Raw genomic sequence first — 13,386 nt, forward strand, 5'->3', positions numbered from 1 at the left:
GACGGACCAGGTTACGCGGAGAGAGAGCCGTGGATGACCAGACCATCCGGGGAACTTCACGTGCGGTTTCGCACGTGCCAGCTCAACCGGACGGATGACGTTTTCGTGACGAGGACACGGCAACTACCATGCGGTGTCGGGTTTTGAGACGAATCATTGCTTCCCGCTTTATGCGGATTGGACGGTCCGGATCGAGAGAGGGATGATCGGACGGCGATCGGGAGGCTCGTTGTTTGTTAGATATACTCGGGGTTCACGACGGGGAGTTGCATCGGGGGAGGCTTTCATGGAAAATGGAAGGAGTCTGCGGCAAGGTGAGAGGAGGTCTCGCGAGGCCGTCTATGGCGATTACGCTGTTCGCCGTGATTCTTCTAGGATTTTCGTGGATCAGAACGATGTCCGATTTCCCCGTTTTGGCTCCGGCGATGATCGGAACGGGCCTGATTTCTGCGAGCTGCTCTGATTTCTATCTTCCTCAGCCGCCGAGGAAGGTGATCATGTCGATCGTCGAGTTCGGAGGCGTCGGCGATGGCCGGACCTCCAATACCAAGGCCTTTCAAATCGCGGTGGAATTTTTGAAGCGGTTCGCCGGCCAGGGAGGCGCGCAATTGAATGTTCCTCCCGGGATTTGGCTCACCGGGAGCTTCAACCTCACCAGCAATTTCACCTTGTTCTTGGAGGAAGGAGCCGTGGTGTTAGGTTCACAGGTAATTGCGCGTGTTTGATTTGAAAACGGAAATTTGGTATTTGCTCGGGAGTTGTTCGCAATCGATTTCGGATAATCTCTTGCTCGCGGAGAAGAAAACTTGGGCTGCAAGTAACAGTGGAATCGTGTTTTCTTCCGCGATTAGAATTCAGTGGAAAGTTAAAGGCGGTCGGCCATTAAACTGTGTGCAGGATACGGAGGAATGGCCGATTATTGAAGCTCTCCCCTCCTACGGCAGAGGAAGAGAGAGACCGGGCGGCCGTCACAGCAGCCTTCTCCATGCCAACGGGGTCTCTAACCTCGTCATTACAGGTTCGTTTCTGGCGATCGCCCATCTCCCTCTCTAGATTATCTAGAGAGAGAGATAGCGAAGTCAACGCTAGTTCCGCATTAATGGTGCCAGCCTATAAATCGCATATTTAATCGGTGGCTCCTTCTGCCTAAAACCCATCTCTCAGAATCCACCTGCTTATCCTCCAGCGATTCAAAATCCCAACTTGGTATAATTATTATCGACTCAGGCGAAGAACATGACTCGCGGATAATTTGAATGTGGGCGGCAGGACAGAACGGGAGCGTGGACGGGCAGGGGAAGATGTGGTGGGATATGTGGAGGAACAGAACCCTAATCCACACCAGAGGACACCTCGTGGAGGTGATGAACTCCCGCAACGTCCTCATCTCTAATCTCACCTTCCGCAACTCCCCCTTCTGGACGATCCACCCCGTTTACTGCAGGTCCGATTCTTCACCATTCCTTCTGAAATCAACAAAATTTAAAAGAAATCTAATTTCTGTGCACCCGCAGCAACGTCGTGGTGAAGAACGTCACCGTGCTGGCTCCCCTCGACTCCCCCAACACCGACGGCATCGACCCAGGTGCCAAACCTATAGCTGATAGCAATGGCGCTACTTTTAATCTTTAAGCGGGATGTTGTTCTTAAACAATCTTCCACAACTATAGTTCAGGGACAACAGGACGAAAAAATCATCCCATCCGAGGATACAAACGAATTTGGGGACAAAATTTTTTCCTGTGGGATCAAAAAATCGTCCGGAGGTCTCCGAACTATGGACGGATGAATCTGGACAGAAAACCGCCGGATTCACCTCCGACGGTTGAGATGTTGCCACGTGGCCTCACTAGGACAATTTATAATATATTATAATATATTAAAAATATAAAATGTGTTTTTTCGTCCAGGACGAGTTTCGGGACGAAAATTCTTCTCGAGAGGATTAGACGAGATGAAAAACCTTCCCGAGATTATTGGACTGGACGGTTTTTTTGTAGGTGGACGAAAAATCGTCCAGTCCTTCGTCCCTGAGCTAACATTGGACGTAGGATGGGACTAAATTCGTCCCATCCCATCCACGTCAAGGATGATCGGGAACTATATCCACAACACCTACCTCCTGCCTATTTATGGCTTCTGGGAAGCGTGAAGTATGGTGCTTTTTGGGATTTGACTTTTACCAACTGTGCTATAAGCTTGATACCATATTAGATCCTATCAGAATCTTAAATTCAAGGGCTTACCAACTGTGCTCAAATGAAATATAGAATGTGTTATTGGCTTCTCACATATATAACTGTGCTAAAAGCTATAGCTGATACCGCAGATTCATGCACGAGGGTCTGCGTCGAGGACTGCTACATTGAAAGTGGCGACGACTTGGTAGCCGTGAAGAGCGGATGGGATCAGTACGGCATGGCGGTAGCGCAGCCGAGCTCTGATATCGTCATCCGGCGCGTCTCGGGAACGACTCCAACGTGCTCCGGCGTGGGAATCGGCAGCGAGATGTCCGGAGGGGTGAGCAACATCCACGTCGAAGATCTCCGTGTCTGGAACTCGGCCTCCGCGGTGAGGTTGAAGACGGACAGAGGACGAGGCGGGTACATCACCAACATCACCATAGCCAACATAGCAATGGAGAGGGTGAAGATTCCGATCAGGTTCAGCCGGGGCGCGGACGACCACCCGGACGACGCGTGGGACGCGGAGGCGCTGCCACGTGTCAGCGGCGTGTTCATTAGCAACGTGACAGCGGTGGGAGTGCTGAGAGGGTTGGTCATGGAGGGAGTGCAGGGGGCGGTGTACGAGAAGATTTGCATGAGTAACGTGAGTTTGCATGGATTGGAGGGAAAGATGACGTGGCGCTGCGAGTTCGTCTCGGGGGATTCGCGCGGGGTTTATCCGAGCCCGTGCCCGCAGCTCAGGAACAGCTCGGCTGGGTGCTTCGGTTGATTTGTATACACAGATTTACGTATACAGGAGAATATGCCCGTTTATTGCGGTGAAGAACTTCTCGCACCTATTTTTTTATCGTATCAAATAAATACAGTTCGTTGATGGGATCATCTCTCTCTCGCTCTCGCTCTCTCTCTCTCTCTGTCTCTGTCTGTATCTGTCGTATTTTATGATCTTTTCTAGAAATAATCTTGGATAGTATTGGCCGATCGATTTCTCTTTTTCTATCCTCAGAGGAACCAGTATATTTTTCTATTTTTGTCTGAAAAAACCTGGTTTCTTGAAAGGATTGATATCTTTTTCTTGATTTTTTAGATGGGTTTGCCCCTCTTTTCTAATCCCCTTAGATGCCTTGAAGTGGCCTGTTACAGCAGGATAATTTTATTTTTTCTCATTTAAGAACGCATTTTTCCGAGAAACTGTAGGTCCCTCTATTGGTCTTGTCGGACCGGATTCTAAAAGGAATAATTTTCTTTATTTTATCTCTCAGATTATTTCTTTTGCCGTTCCTCCTCCATCTGCAGGCAAAACTTTTCTTCTGTAAAGCTGCTCTTTGGGAAGCTTCCTTCTCTCAGACTTAATCATCAGGTCTGCTTGAATATTTGGCCGATTTGCTTAAGGACTTTGATTCAGGCTGTTTTCAATACTTTTATCAGATGAGGTAACATATTCCCACGCTTTTGAATTTCCCTCAGTCATCATTCGTTCATGGTCCAAACATTCGTGAGCCAGTGAATGTGTATCTTGGTCCAGCAATTCCAAAACATAGATGGAAGCAAAGATAAATAGTCTTGCTGATCGGAAAATTCATAATGTGAGCTTTCAGAGAGAAAATAACTCAGTCATCATTCACTTAACAAAAACCAAATAGGCTATATATACTAGGTTACGCCGTAGATGGTGTGGAACTCATGTTCTAGGATAACAGTATGGTATTGTGACAGTATTGTAAAATATGAGGATTTTGGAAGGAAATAAAACTATAAGGCATGTTCCTGCAGACACCCCTGCTTAAACTGGTGCATACGTGCTCTCCATGATCAGCTTGCTTGTAAGGGTTGGGTTCTGACCTTAGAAAACAATAGAGGAGACTCCATTCCATGGAATGATCTGATTGAGGGGCGAGTCATTAGACATGTTCATTAAAATAGCCATATTTTAAAAAATGATTCATGTACCATAATGTCATCTGATCTTTTAATTTACTTTTATCTTTTTTAGGACATCAGACATTCGCACATGGATGTCCAAGTTTATCCTTTTTCAGACTGTCATTTGAGCTTAGATAAAGCCACAATTGAGAACCTGATCCCTCCTTCTCGGTCATTTTGTGAAATTTAATACAGAGAGTTCATTGGTCAGGATATATCACACTTTCTTTCAAGGTTAGAACAAATTCAACCAACTTATGACACCATCCATTTTATCCTTCTTTAAATACACCAACATCAACATGCTTGGTGCTATCACACTGAAATTTTTGTGTCAATAATAAATGCTGACTTTCTGTCACAATGTAAAAGTATATGGTTCTTGAGGGAAATATTTAAGTCTACTATCAAATGAAAGAAATATTTAAGTCTACTATCAAATGGTGTCATGGTTTTACATCTCTAAGATGATATTGGTCCAATAACAATTCTTTTATGTCCTTTGAATTTTATTGTACCATAGGACTTCCATTTTCTTTTATTTTAATTTTTAGACTGAACGGATTAAACATGCAAGGTATGGAAACATTTGTCCTTAAGTGAACTAAAAAAAAATGGAGTAAGCTTTTGATGAGAGGTGGAAGAAAAAGAGAATGAAAGAAAAAAGGAATTATTGGAAGTTTGGCATCTTAAAAGTAATTAAATATAAAATGAGGATAGATGGACCTGTTGGAAATTCATGTAAGATAAAAGACCATCCCACATTCCTCTTATTGTTCATCATTCACTGATACAATATATTAATTAGTGATGCTTACAAATGATTTCCATGAATATATGATTCGACTAACTGAATTGTGATTAGATCATAAAACGAGGATTGCTAGTCTTTAAACATATCTTCTTAGTATTCCTATTCAGTTGATACTCCAGAAGGCCATCAAAACATCTAGATAGAATAACACTGTTTATTCTCACTCATACGATGAGTAATGACAATATATGTGGCCAGCAAGTCAATCACACATTCTATATCTCATTTAATATTTATTAATACACTAAGCCCATGAATACATGATCTGACTTAGTGAGTTATGATTGTAAGAATTGGTGGCCTAAAGAGCCAATCAAAGTACATTCTTGAGTTTATAGTTAATTCTATCGAGACTCTTGTTTTCATTATTTCTATATTGTACATATATGATTAATGAAGTCCCAGGTAATGTCCATATGTTTGAGTGAATTATGAAGAGTTCATAATTTAGGGATCACTAGACTCAAAGGACATTAACCTAAACAATCCCATTCGAAGGAAGTCTAGTAAGGGACACTAGATATTCCGGAAAGAGTGGTGACATCTTTCATGATCACTTGGATGATGATAATGGCCGTTCCCAATAGCCATTTGTGTGATGACACTAATGATGGATGTCAGGTGCTTCTTGGTAAGAAGAAGTTCACTGTATTGATCCGTATGAATCACCTGGATGGTTAAACATCTAAGTCAACCAGGAAGATTCATGTTGTCATAGTATCAATGGTCCTTTGACCTAAGGTATCAAAGATATCTTGTGGTACGAAAGTTGTGCTTTGATCATGTTGACAAAGGCTTCTATTTAGAGGCCCGGTATAAATATGATTGGGCACTTCTAGAGTATCATGGAGGTAATTGAATAGCCGATTAGGAATCATTCAACTTCGATGAATAGAAGTTATGGTCTTACTAATAGATTGCAGTGAATCTCTGGCCAGAGTAATAAAGGAGATTCCAATGATGTGATTCATTGGAGATCTCTTATGCAATCATATTAAAATTGATTCATATGATTGGGATTTGACTGAACCACCATATCCCAGATATCAATCATGAGATCATTAATGAATGAAGGACTATATTGATATGGTATTGATAACAGAAAGGTTTTCATGAAGCAAAATGCATGGATGAAATTCATTTGTCTTCTAGGCTAATGCAAGTGAAGCTTGTCCTTATGGCATGGCAGGAGACTCAACTAACCAATTAGGTTAAATTGGTCAAGGTCAATTAAATTATAAGTGAGTTATGAATTTAATTGACTGGTAAAGTTGATTGGATGATCATCAACTATTAGAGTCATTAAACTAGAATGAGAAGTGAACCTATAGGGTCACACACATAAGATCTTATGAGGTGAAGTTATAATTAATTGATGGCATAATGGAAATTAATGCCAAAGGACATGTGAGAGCCCTATTTCAGGAAATGTGGGCCCTGGGCACAAGCAACCAACTCCAGGTCGAATTTGGTTCTCTCTCTCATCTTTTCTCATCCCCTTCCTCTCCTACTCACTTGGAATTGGAAGAATTCCAAAGAGCATGCAAAGGAGAACAAGGAGGGGTCAAAGAGAAGGATCTGTGAGAGCACCAGTGAACTCACCTCCAAGGGAAGATCGTGTGGATACCGGTAGAGGCCAAACACAAGGGAGGCTCAAAAGTCCATCATCTTCTTCAAGAGGAAAGCTTCTTAGATCAACTTCAACCATTTCATCATTACCAATGGCAATGGTATGTTATTTATTTGCTTTATGATGGAAATGTGTTTCATACAATCATACTATGAATAGATGATTGTAATCCAGTTGAGTTTGAGGTTCAAGAAAAAGTTTCAAACCCCTAGAACTCATAAGAGAATCATAGAACGCTTCCGCTTAAGTCACGTTTTTGACCAAGTTAGATATCAGAATTCTTTCAATGATGAGATCATATTATGGATATCATTAAGCACATGTTCCAAATACTTATATTCAAAGCATAATTGAGACAAACATGAAGAAATTCAGACAGAGTAACACTATCTTGTCTCACCCATATCGTATGTATCTTATTCAAATCATACTCGAGAAGGACATCTAAATATTCGGATAGAGTAATACTATCTAGTCTTACATATATCTATTAGTATGGTAGTGTAAGTGGTCTTGAGACTTGGGACTCCAAAGACATTGAGAATGACAGCTGTGGTTTGACGAAGATGATTAATTGGTCAAGGTGGAACCTTTCACCCCTGCAATAAGTAGGGGCAGCTCAAGGAAGATAATATGATGGAGTTCATGCCCAATGTAGTGGAATATATAAAATAACTATCTAATGATTTCTAAACCCTGTAGTACTTACTCAGACGACCAATTAGGATTTGAAATTTGAACATACCTTAAAAAATCCTAGGAGCTTCAAGTGAATGAAGGACTATACGTACATGATAATCAATGCCATTAAATATTTCATGAGAGAGTCATTATATTTCTTTGTATCTTCTCGGGCATGAGCGGTAGCTTAGCACCCCATGTGTTAGAAATTCAACCTGAGGATTGGGTTAAATAAGTATGTGATTGTTTAAACACAATGGTGGTATAAATAATTAATTAGATTGTTGAATAAATTTATTAATTAATAAATTTTTTCGTTGTTGAATAAATTTATTCATTAATGGTGGTATAAATAATTAATTAGGTTGTTGAATAAAGTTTTACCTTTATTAATTAGCTAGGTTGATACATGGGCCAAGAGGGTCACGCGCAAATGATTACTTAGACATTAGAATATAAAATTAAAGTTATGAGTTTTTATAAAAATTCTCATAGAGTATGAAAAGTAAAAGGTCTAATAAAATTCATATGTGCCAGAAATTTTCAGTTGCCCCACCCTTCTTCTCCCGTCTCCCATTAGCTCCTCTCCACTCCCAATGCAATTGGAATGACATAACGATGATGGTGGCGCGACAATCGGGATTTTCAAGATGAAGAAAGAAATTAAAAGTGCCAGGATTCATGTGGATATGTCTAGAGTCTGGAAACATTAAAAACTCAACCAGTATTAATTCAGGAACTAAGAAATCACATATATGATCCACTAATGAAAGATAGTGGGTGGTCTTTGGGGAAATAGTTCATGGAATTATTTTGTTTGAGTCTATGAGTGTTAGTGCACATGATTCTGAAACATGTTGATTCATGTGATCTATGTGTAAGTGGTCCATACACCTAAGACACCAAACAACAAGAAAATGATGAAATTATATTAAAAAAAGATAGTTACTCAGAGTCTCCACCAATTAGGATCATTATAGATGACACTAATATCAACGAAAACCACTATAGTTGTGATCAAAACATTTAGGAGGACCACAATATATTTTCATGGGGAATTTTATTCCCCCTTCAAGAATACAGTGTGATACAAAAATCAAAGAAGTGAGAAGACTGATATGTAGAGTTGTGCAAGACTATTTGGATGTCCAATGATAACAAAGTCCCGTTGGATAGTCCAACTAGGTGGAATTTCACATAATAAATGGTCATTGCTTCCATCAAGATGAGAGAAATTTTAAAAACAATGGAAGTTAACATCATAAAAACAAAGCCACTTCCATAAGGACTTTGTCAGAATATTTTGGCCAGTTGAGAGAAGGATGCACAGATCACTTAAAAGTCAAACAATCACACACATAATGAGATCATTTATTTATGCACACACTTTTAGGTGAATCCCACAATACCACATGAAAATTATGTTTCCAGAGATTATTTTGGAGGGTTGTATTCATCTTTGAATGCTGAATACAATACTGCTATTGATGCCAAAGAATCAGTGAAAAATTAGATTTTACTTGTGCACTTTTTCTTAGAACAATTAGACTCATTGGGCTGTCATCACCGATTAACGAGGAAATATACCTAACACATGCCTATTCATGCTTTTTTATTTTCATTTATCTGTATGAGCATGGAAGGTCTATGGATGTTTTGACTATGATTAGATATATCATAAGTTTTTCAAAATTTTAATTTTATTATATGTAATTTAAATAAATAATATACATGCCTCACTTGCAACCCATAATAGTTAAAAGTGCATTGTAAGCATGTCATCAAAATTTAAATAATTTTATGTTATTTAATCTGCAAGAATCACTCTTATATGAAATGTAGGGAAATTTGGGACAGTTGGCAGTTCAAATATGCCAGTAATTTTATTAAACCAGTAATTTATGGGCCTCTTTTGATAAAAAACTGCTGCCTGGGGAAAATTTTGGCTCCCAATCACACAATCTTCTATAACTTGTTTCTTTAGAGGGGCTGCCATGTATCGTTTTCATGTATTATCTATCATTTTCACTATATGGTTACATTCATTTCAATGATAATACAAGAATTCTCTTGTGGCTGAAACTGAGTTTTCTAATATGTCTTGACAGTCTTTGATTTTGAAACTTTTCTAAAAAAATTATTTCCATAATTTCCTCGTTTAGTTTAATGGTGGGTCAAAAAAAAAATCTCCATCTGTATTCGTGTTCACAAAAAATCTGGATGACTACTTCTGGTTGATAAACTTTTAACCTTCAAAGTCAAGACCCTCAAAAAAAAATTTCCCTTATTCCACTATAAATTTATGAAATATTGCCTTTAATTTAATGTTCTATTATTTATTGATAATGCCTAATTTTATGCAAAACAGATTACAATTGATTCTCTTATTGTGATTTTCTTCTCATCTTTGTCAAGATCTTGATCCTCCAATCTTTTAATTTAGAGCTTACTTTTTGTGTTTCTTCAGATATGCATTTGGAAGTATCAGAATCAGTAAATTCTTGAATACATTTCTAGACATATCCCGTAGGATCCATAACCAAGAAGGACATTGTTGTTCTTCCATATCTTATGGATTTACATCTTATGGTTTGATGGTGATAAAGAGGTTTTAAGAGAGCTATTTCTGTAAAATATTAATTCTATATTGGCCCCAGTGCAAAATATTGAGTCTGTCTTAACTCATTGGCTTTAAGATGATAGGTAATATATCCTAGGTGTTAGAGAATACATTAAGATTAATGCAACGTCCTTAGATGATCTTAAAGATATCTTTGTTGTTTTGTAAAGAATCACACTGCCCCAAATCTGTCACATCTTCCTGATATTCCATTCCAAAAGAAGTTTGGGACTGGGGTCTTGGAGGACGGGTACATTACACTTTTACCCTCTTTGAAATCACTTTTACTTCCCTTTCTCTGAAAACATACAAGGAATGAAACATACATGAACAAAAATGAACCCAACTTCAGAAGTTGGTCCGGATATATTGCATGTTTGACATCCCTACACTGCTGTCTTTCATACCATGTGAACTGGCTGTCATCCGGGTTGGCCTGCCATCATCCTTGTCACTCTAGTAAAAGAGTAAAATAAAACCTCAATCATTCACTAAATGAAACCCCCAAAATTTTATGTTGGGTAACACCTTTATGTCATGGTGGACCCAAGGTATCTGATAATACATTGACTGAAAGGAAAAAAAAACGACGAAGGCATCTATCAATAACTTGTGGGGCAGAATTTAATTTGAGATAAACCATGCATGGTTAGATTTTAATGAATAAAGAGATGACTCATCCCTTAAATGGAAAGTCTGATAAAATCCGTTGACTTTTAAATCACGCATTACAAGATCTTTTGCTTTTCTGATCGATATTCTCATTCTATTTTTATAATTAATGCAATACTTAAATTTTTGTGCTGTTATGAATCAATAAGCACAGCGATAATGACATAATTGTTAACGCTCTTCTGGTAACATGTTATTGAAAATGAATATGAATGATGTATAATATCCCTGTTTAAAATTTTGAAATAAAAAATATTTTTCAATTTTTTATTATAATATAATGTGTAATTTAATTTTTTTGATGTGTAATTTAATCAAATAATTTATTCCATTATATTATTGTGAAGTTTTTGATACTCATTTTCAACGTTTCATGCATCCGGTAATATCATTATCAAAATTTTATTCCTAAACTTTTCTGAATTGATGGAATTAAAAAATATTTCTAAGACATAGTTTCCATGTTTCTTAGTTAACCATATAAAATAATTATTATTTAATTTAATTTTTACGCCTAAATATTACAGGGCCAATAAGACACTTCATTACGAGCAATCTAGTTTAAGTTGGAGCAAATACATATGCGGCTAAAAATAAGGGATTGTTTAGGGGAAAATAGGATCACATTTTTGTGATACTCATTTCATAGGTTAAACTTCTAAAAGTTCCCAGCATTTAAAATAATGCAAAAATACGGGGATGATGACCTCCATAAATGTTAAGAAAAACATAAAATCATATAAATAAAATTGGGTAAGATAAAATTTTATTTTGGAGATGGAACCCCCATTTATAAATTATGTCCCTGACAGACTTTTGTGGAACAAAATGATATTTCATAAGGGCTCACTTTGATAAATGTGAATGGTAGTGATTTTATTAGCAGTATAGTTTTATTCTTTGATACTTCCTAGTTGGTACAAAATGTCTGGTTTGGGTGACATATACGGTACCAACATACTAATTTTTCTGGCTTTTTTAAAAATTTAATTATGTTTTATGTAAATAAAATTTAATGATATTTTCTCTTCCTATCCTAGTTCTTTACTTTCTTCGAAAAATATTGCGATTCCTGATTCATTGACCTTTTCTCTTATTCATCTGCATAAAAATAATTTCATAAAACATTAATATCCCATTTATTAAAAAAATTCAAAAGTATATTTATTATTCTTGATTCTCAAAGGTCTCAAAAATTTTGACTCTCCATTTCCTAATCTTGTTTATATATGGTTGATTTCTCATTCAATTATTTTTCTTATAAATAAAAGCATAATCATTTCTTAAAGGTATTAATAATTTTACAAAAATAAAAGAATAACTATTGTATATGTTTATGTCTAAAAAATTTTAACCCATTAAAATTAAAGTAAAAAATAAAATTTTCTCATGTGAATGAAGATATTAGGTATAAACGCAAGCTTTAATTCCAAAATGATTTTTTGTTCCCCTTTCAAAATCCTGAGGTGCAATGGAGATGTTATCATGGTTAATAATTAGTTAAAGATATCCGTAATGTGAAACCAAATAGTTGAAAATATAATATTGACTAAAGGAAGTATTTTAATGCTTTTAACATTAATGAAAAAACTAAATTATATCATTTAAGCCAAAAATCTTAGTGTTAAATATTAAGGTACTGATTTATTAGCGCTAAAGGTTTTGATTTTTTTTTTGAATAAGTGTAGATGAAATTAAAGAAATGTATCAGAAGGTGAGAATTTAGGACATGAAGTTGTGGATAAATATGAGAAACAACAGATCTGCCTATTCAGTAGATGATATGTTTGATGTGAATTTCATTCCAGTGATTCAGAAATGAACTTCTATGTTTGATAGGTGTGATGATTCATTTCTTCTTAATGTATGTATTAGCCAATCTAGATTTCTTCTTGATAGGGATTAAAATTTATCCTGAGAATACTTCCCATGTAACATAAGTGACTTCTGTAATATTGTGATAAAAAAATTTTAGGCCTTTTTCCCCTATGAAGCTAGATTTCCATCCCTCAAGGATCTAATAACATATCACGTTGCAAAAGTCTTTCATGTTATATAAGATAAATGGATAAAATAGACAAAGGAATGTTTTTATAAAAAATTTCCCGTTGGTTGTAACCAAACATATAATTGAATCGCCACTGGTCAGACCAATCTATCAGTGACCTTAATATAAATATCAGAGGCACACAAATTTATTTCAGATGTTTCATCAATAGTGAAGATGTGAGAAACTTTATTTTTAATATTTTCATGCATATTTTCTAAAATGGGAAGTGTATTTACTTAAAGGAAGAATTAAGATTTAATCTTATCTCAATAGTTTTGGATGATGAATTTGATTCAAATAATGGTAAGTGAAAAAAACATGAAATCAATTAAATATAAGTTTTTAATTGATTTGAATAAAGAGACCTTTTGAATAAAATATATATTAAACTTTCAAAAGTTTAATATATACTTCATTTAATGATTTTCCATCAAAATCTAAGCGTCTGAATATATTAAACATGATATTTATTATATCAAGTCATTATGTGGAAGTATAATGCCTTGGATTTTGTGCTAAAGATCAAAACATAAAGTTATATAGAAGTATAGTGATTCACTGTATATGCAATAATTTAATTTACATTTACAATCATACAGATATAGCAGTCTGAATATGCCACACAAAATGCCAAATCAAGTCAGTAGACAATAAATCTATGCAGCTTCAACCAATTTATTCCCATTATTATTATTTATGCATAATATGATAATATTTTTTCACGCAGAGGGCTGAATATCTCTATTGAAATAAATTCTAACCTTTTAAAAAATTATATATCTTTTAATATGTTTTGATTTTCTTGAAAAT

The 13,386-nt window shown here is 36.4% G+C and overlaps 1 protein-coding gene across 1 annotated transcript; it reads left to right on the forward strand.

Annotated features, from left to right (window-relative positions):
• The first annotated feature begins 254 nt into the window (after positions 1-254).
• On the forward strand, positions 255-3,065 carry LOC144705175 (Pectin lyase-like superfamily protein). Its single transcript, XM_078577727.1, has 5 exons — positions 255-707; positions 898-1,018; positions 1,270-1,444; positions 1,515-1,585; positions 2,330-3,065. Exons 1-5 carry the CDS (start codon positions 294-296, stop codon positions 2,953-2,955), a joined length of 1,407 nt encoding a protein of 468 aa, XP_078433853.1. The 5' UTR covers positions 255-293; the 3' UTR covers positions 2,956-3,065.
• The last annotated feature ends 10,321 nt before the right edge of the window (positions 3,066-13,386 follow it).

The sequence above is a fragment of the Wolffia australiana genome, chromosome 7 (genome assembly GCF_029677425.1).
Source record: "Wolffia australiana isolate 7733 chromosome 7, ASM2967742v1".
Classification (NCBI taxonomy): domain Eukaryota; kingdom Viridiplantae; phylum Streptophyta; class Magnoliopsida; order Alismatales; family Araceae; genus Wolffia; species Wolffia australiana.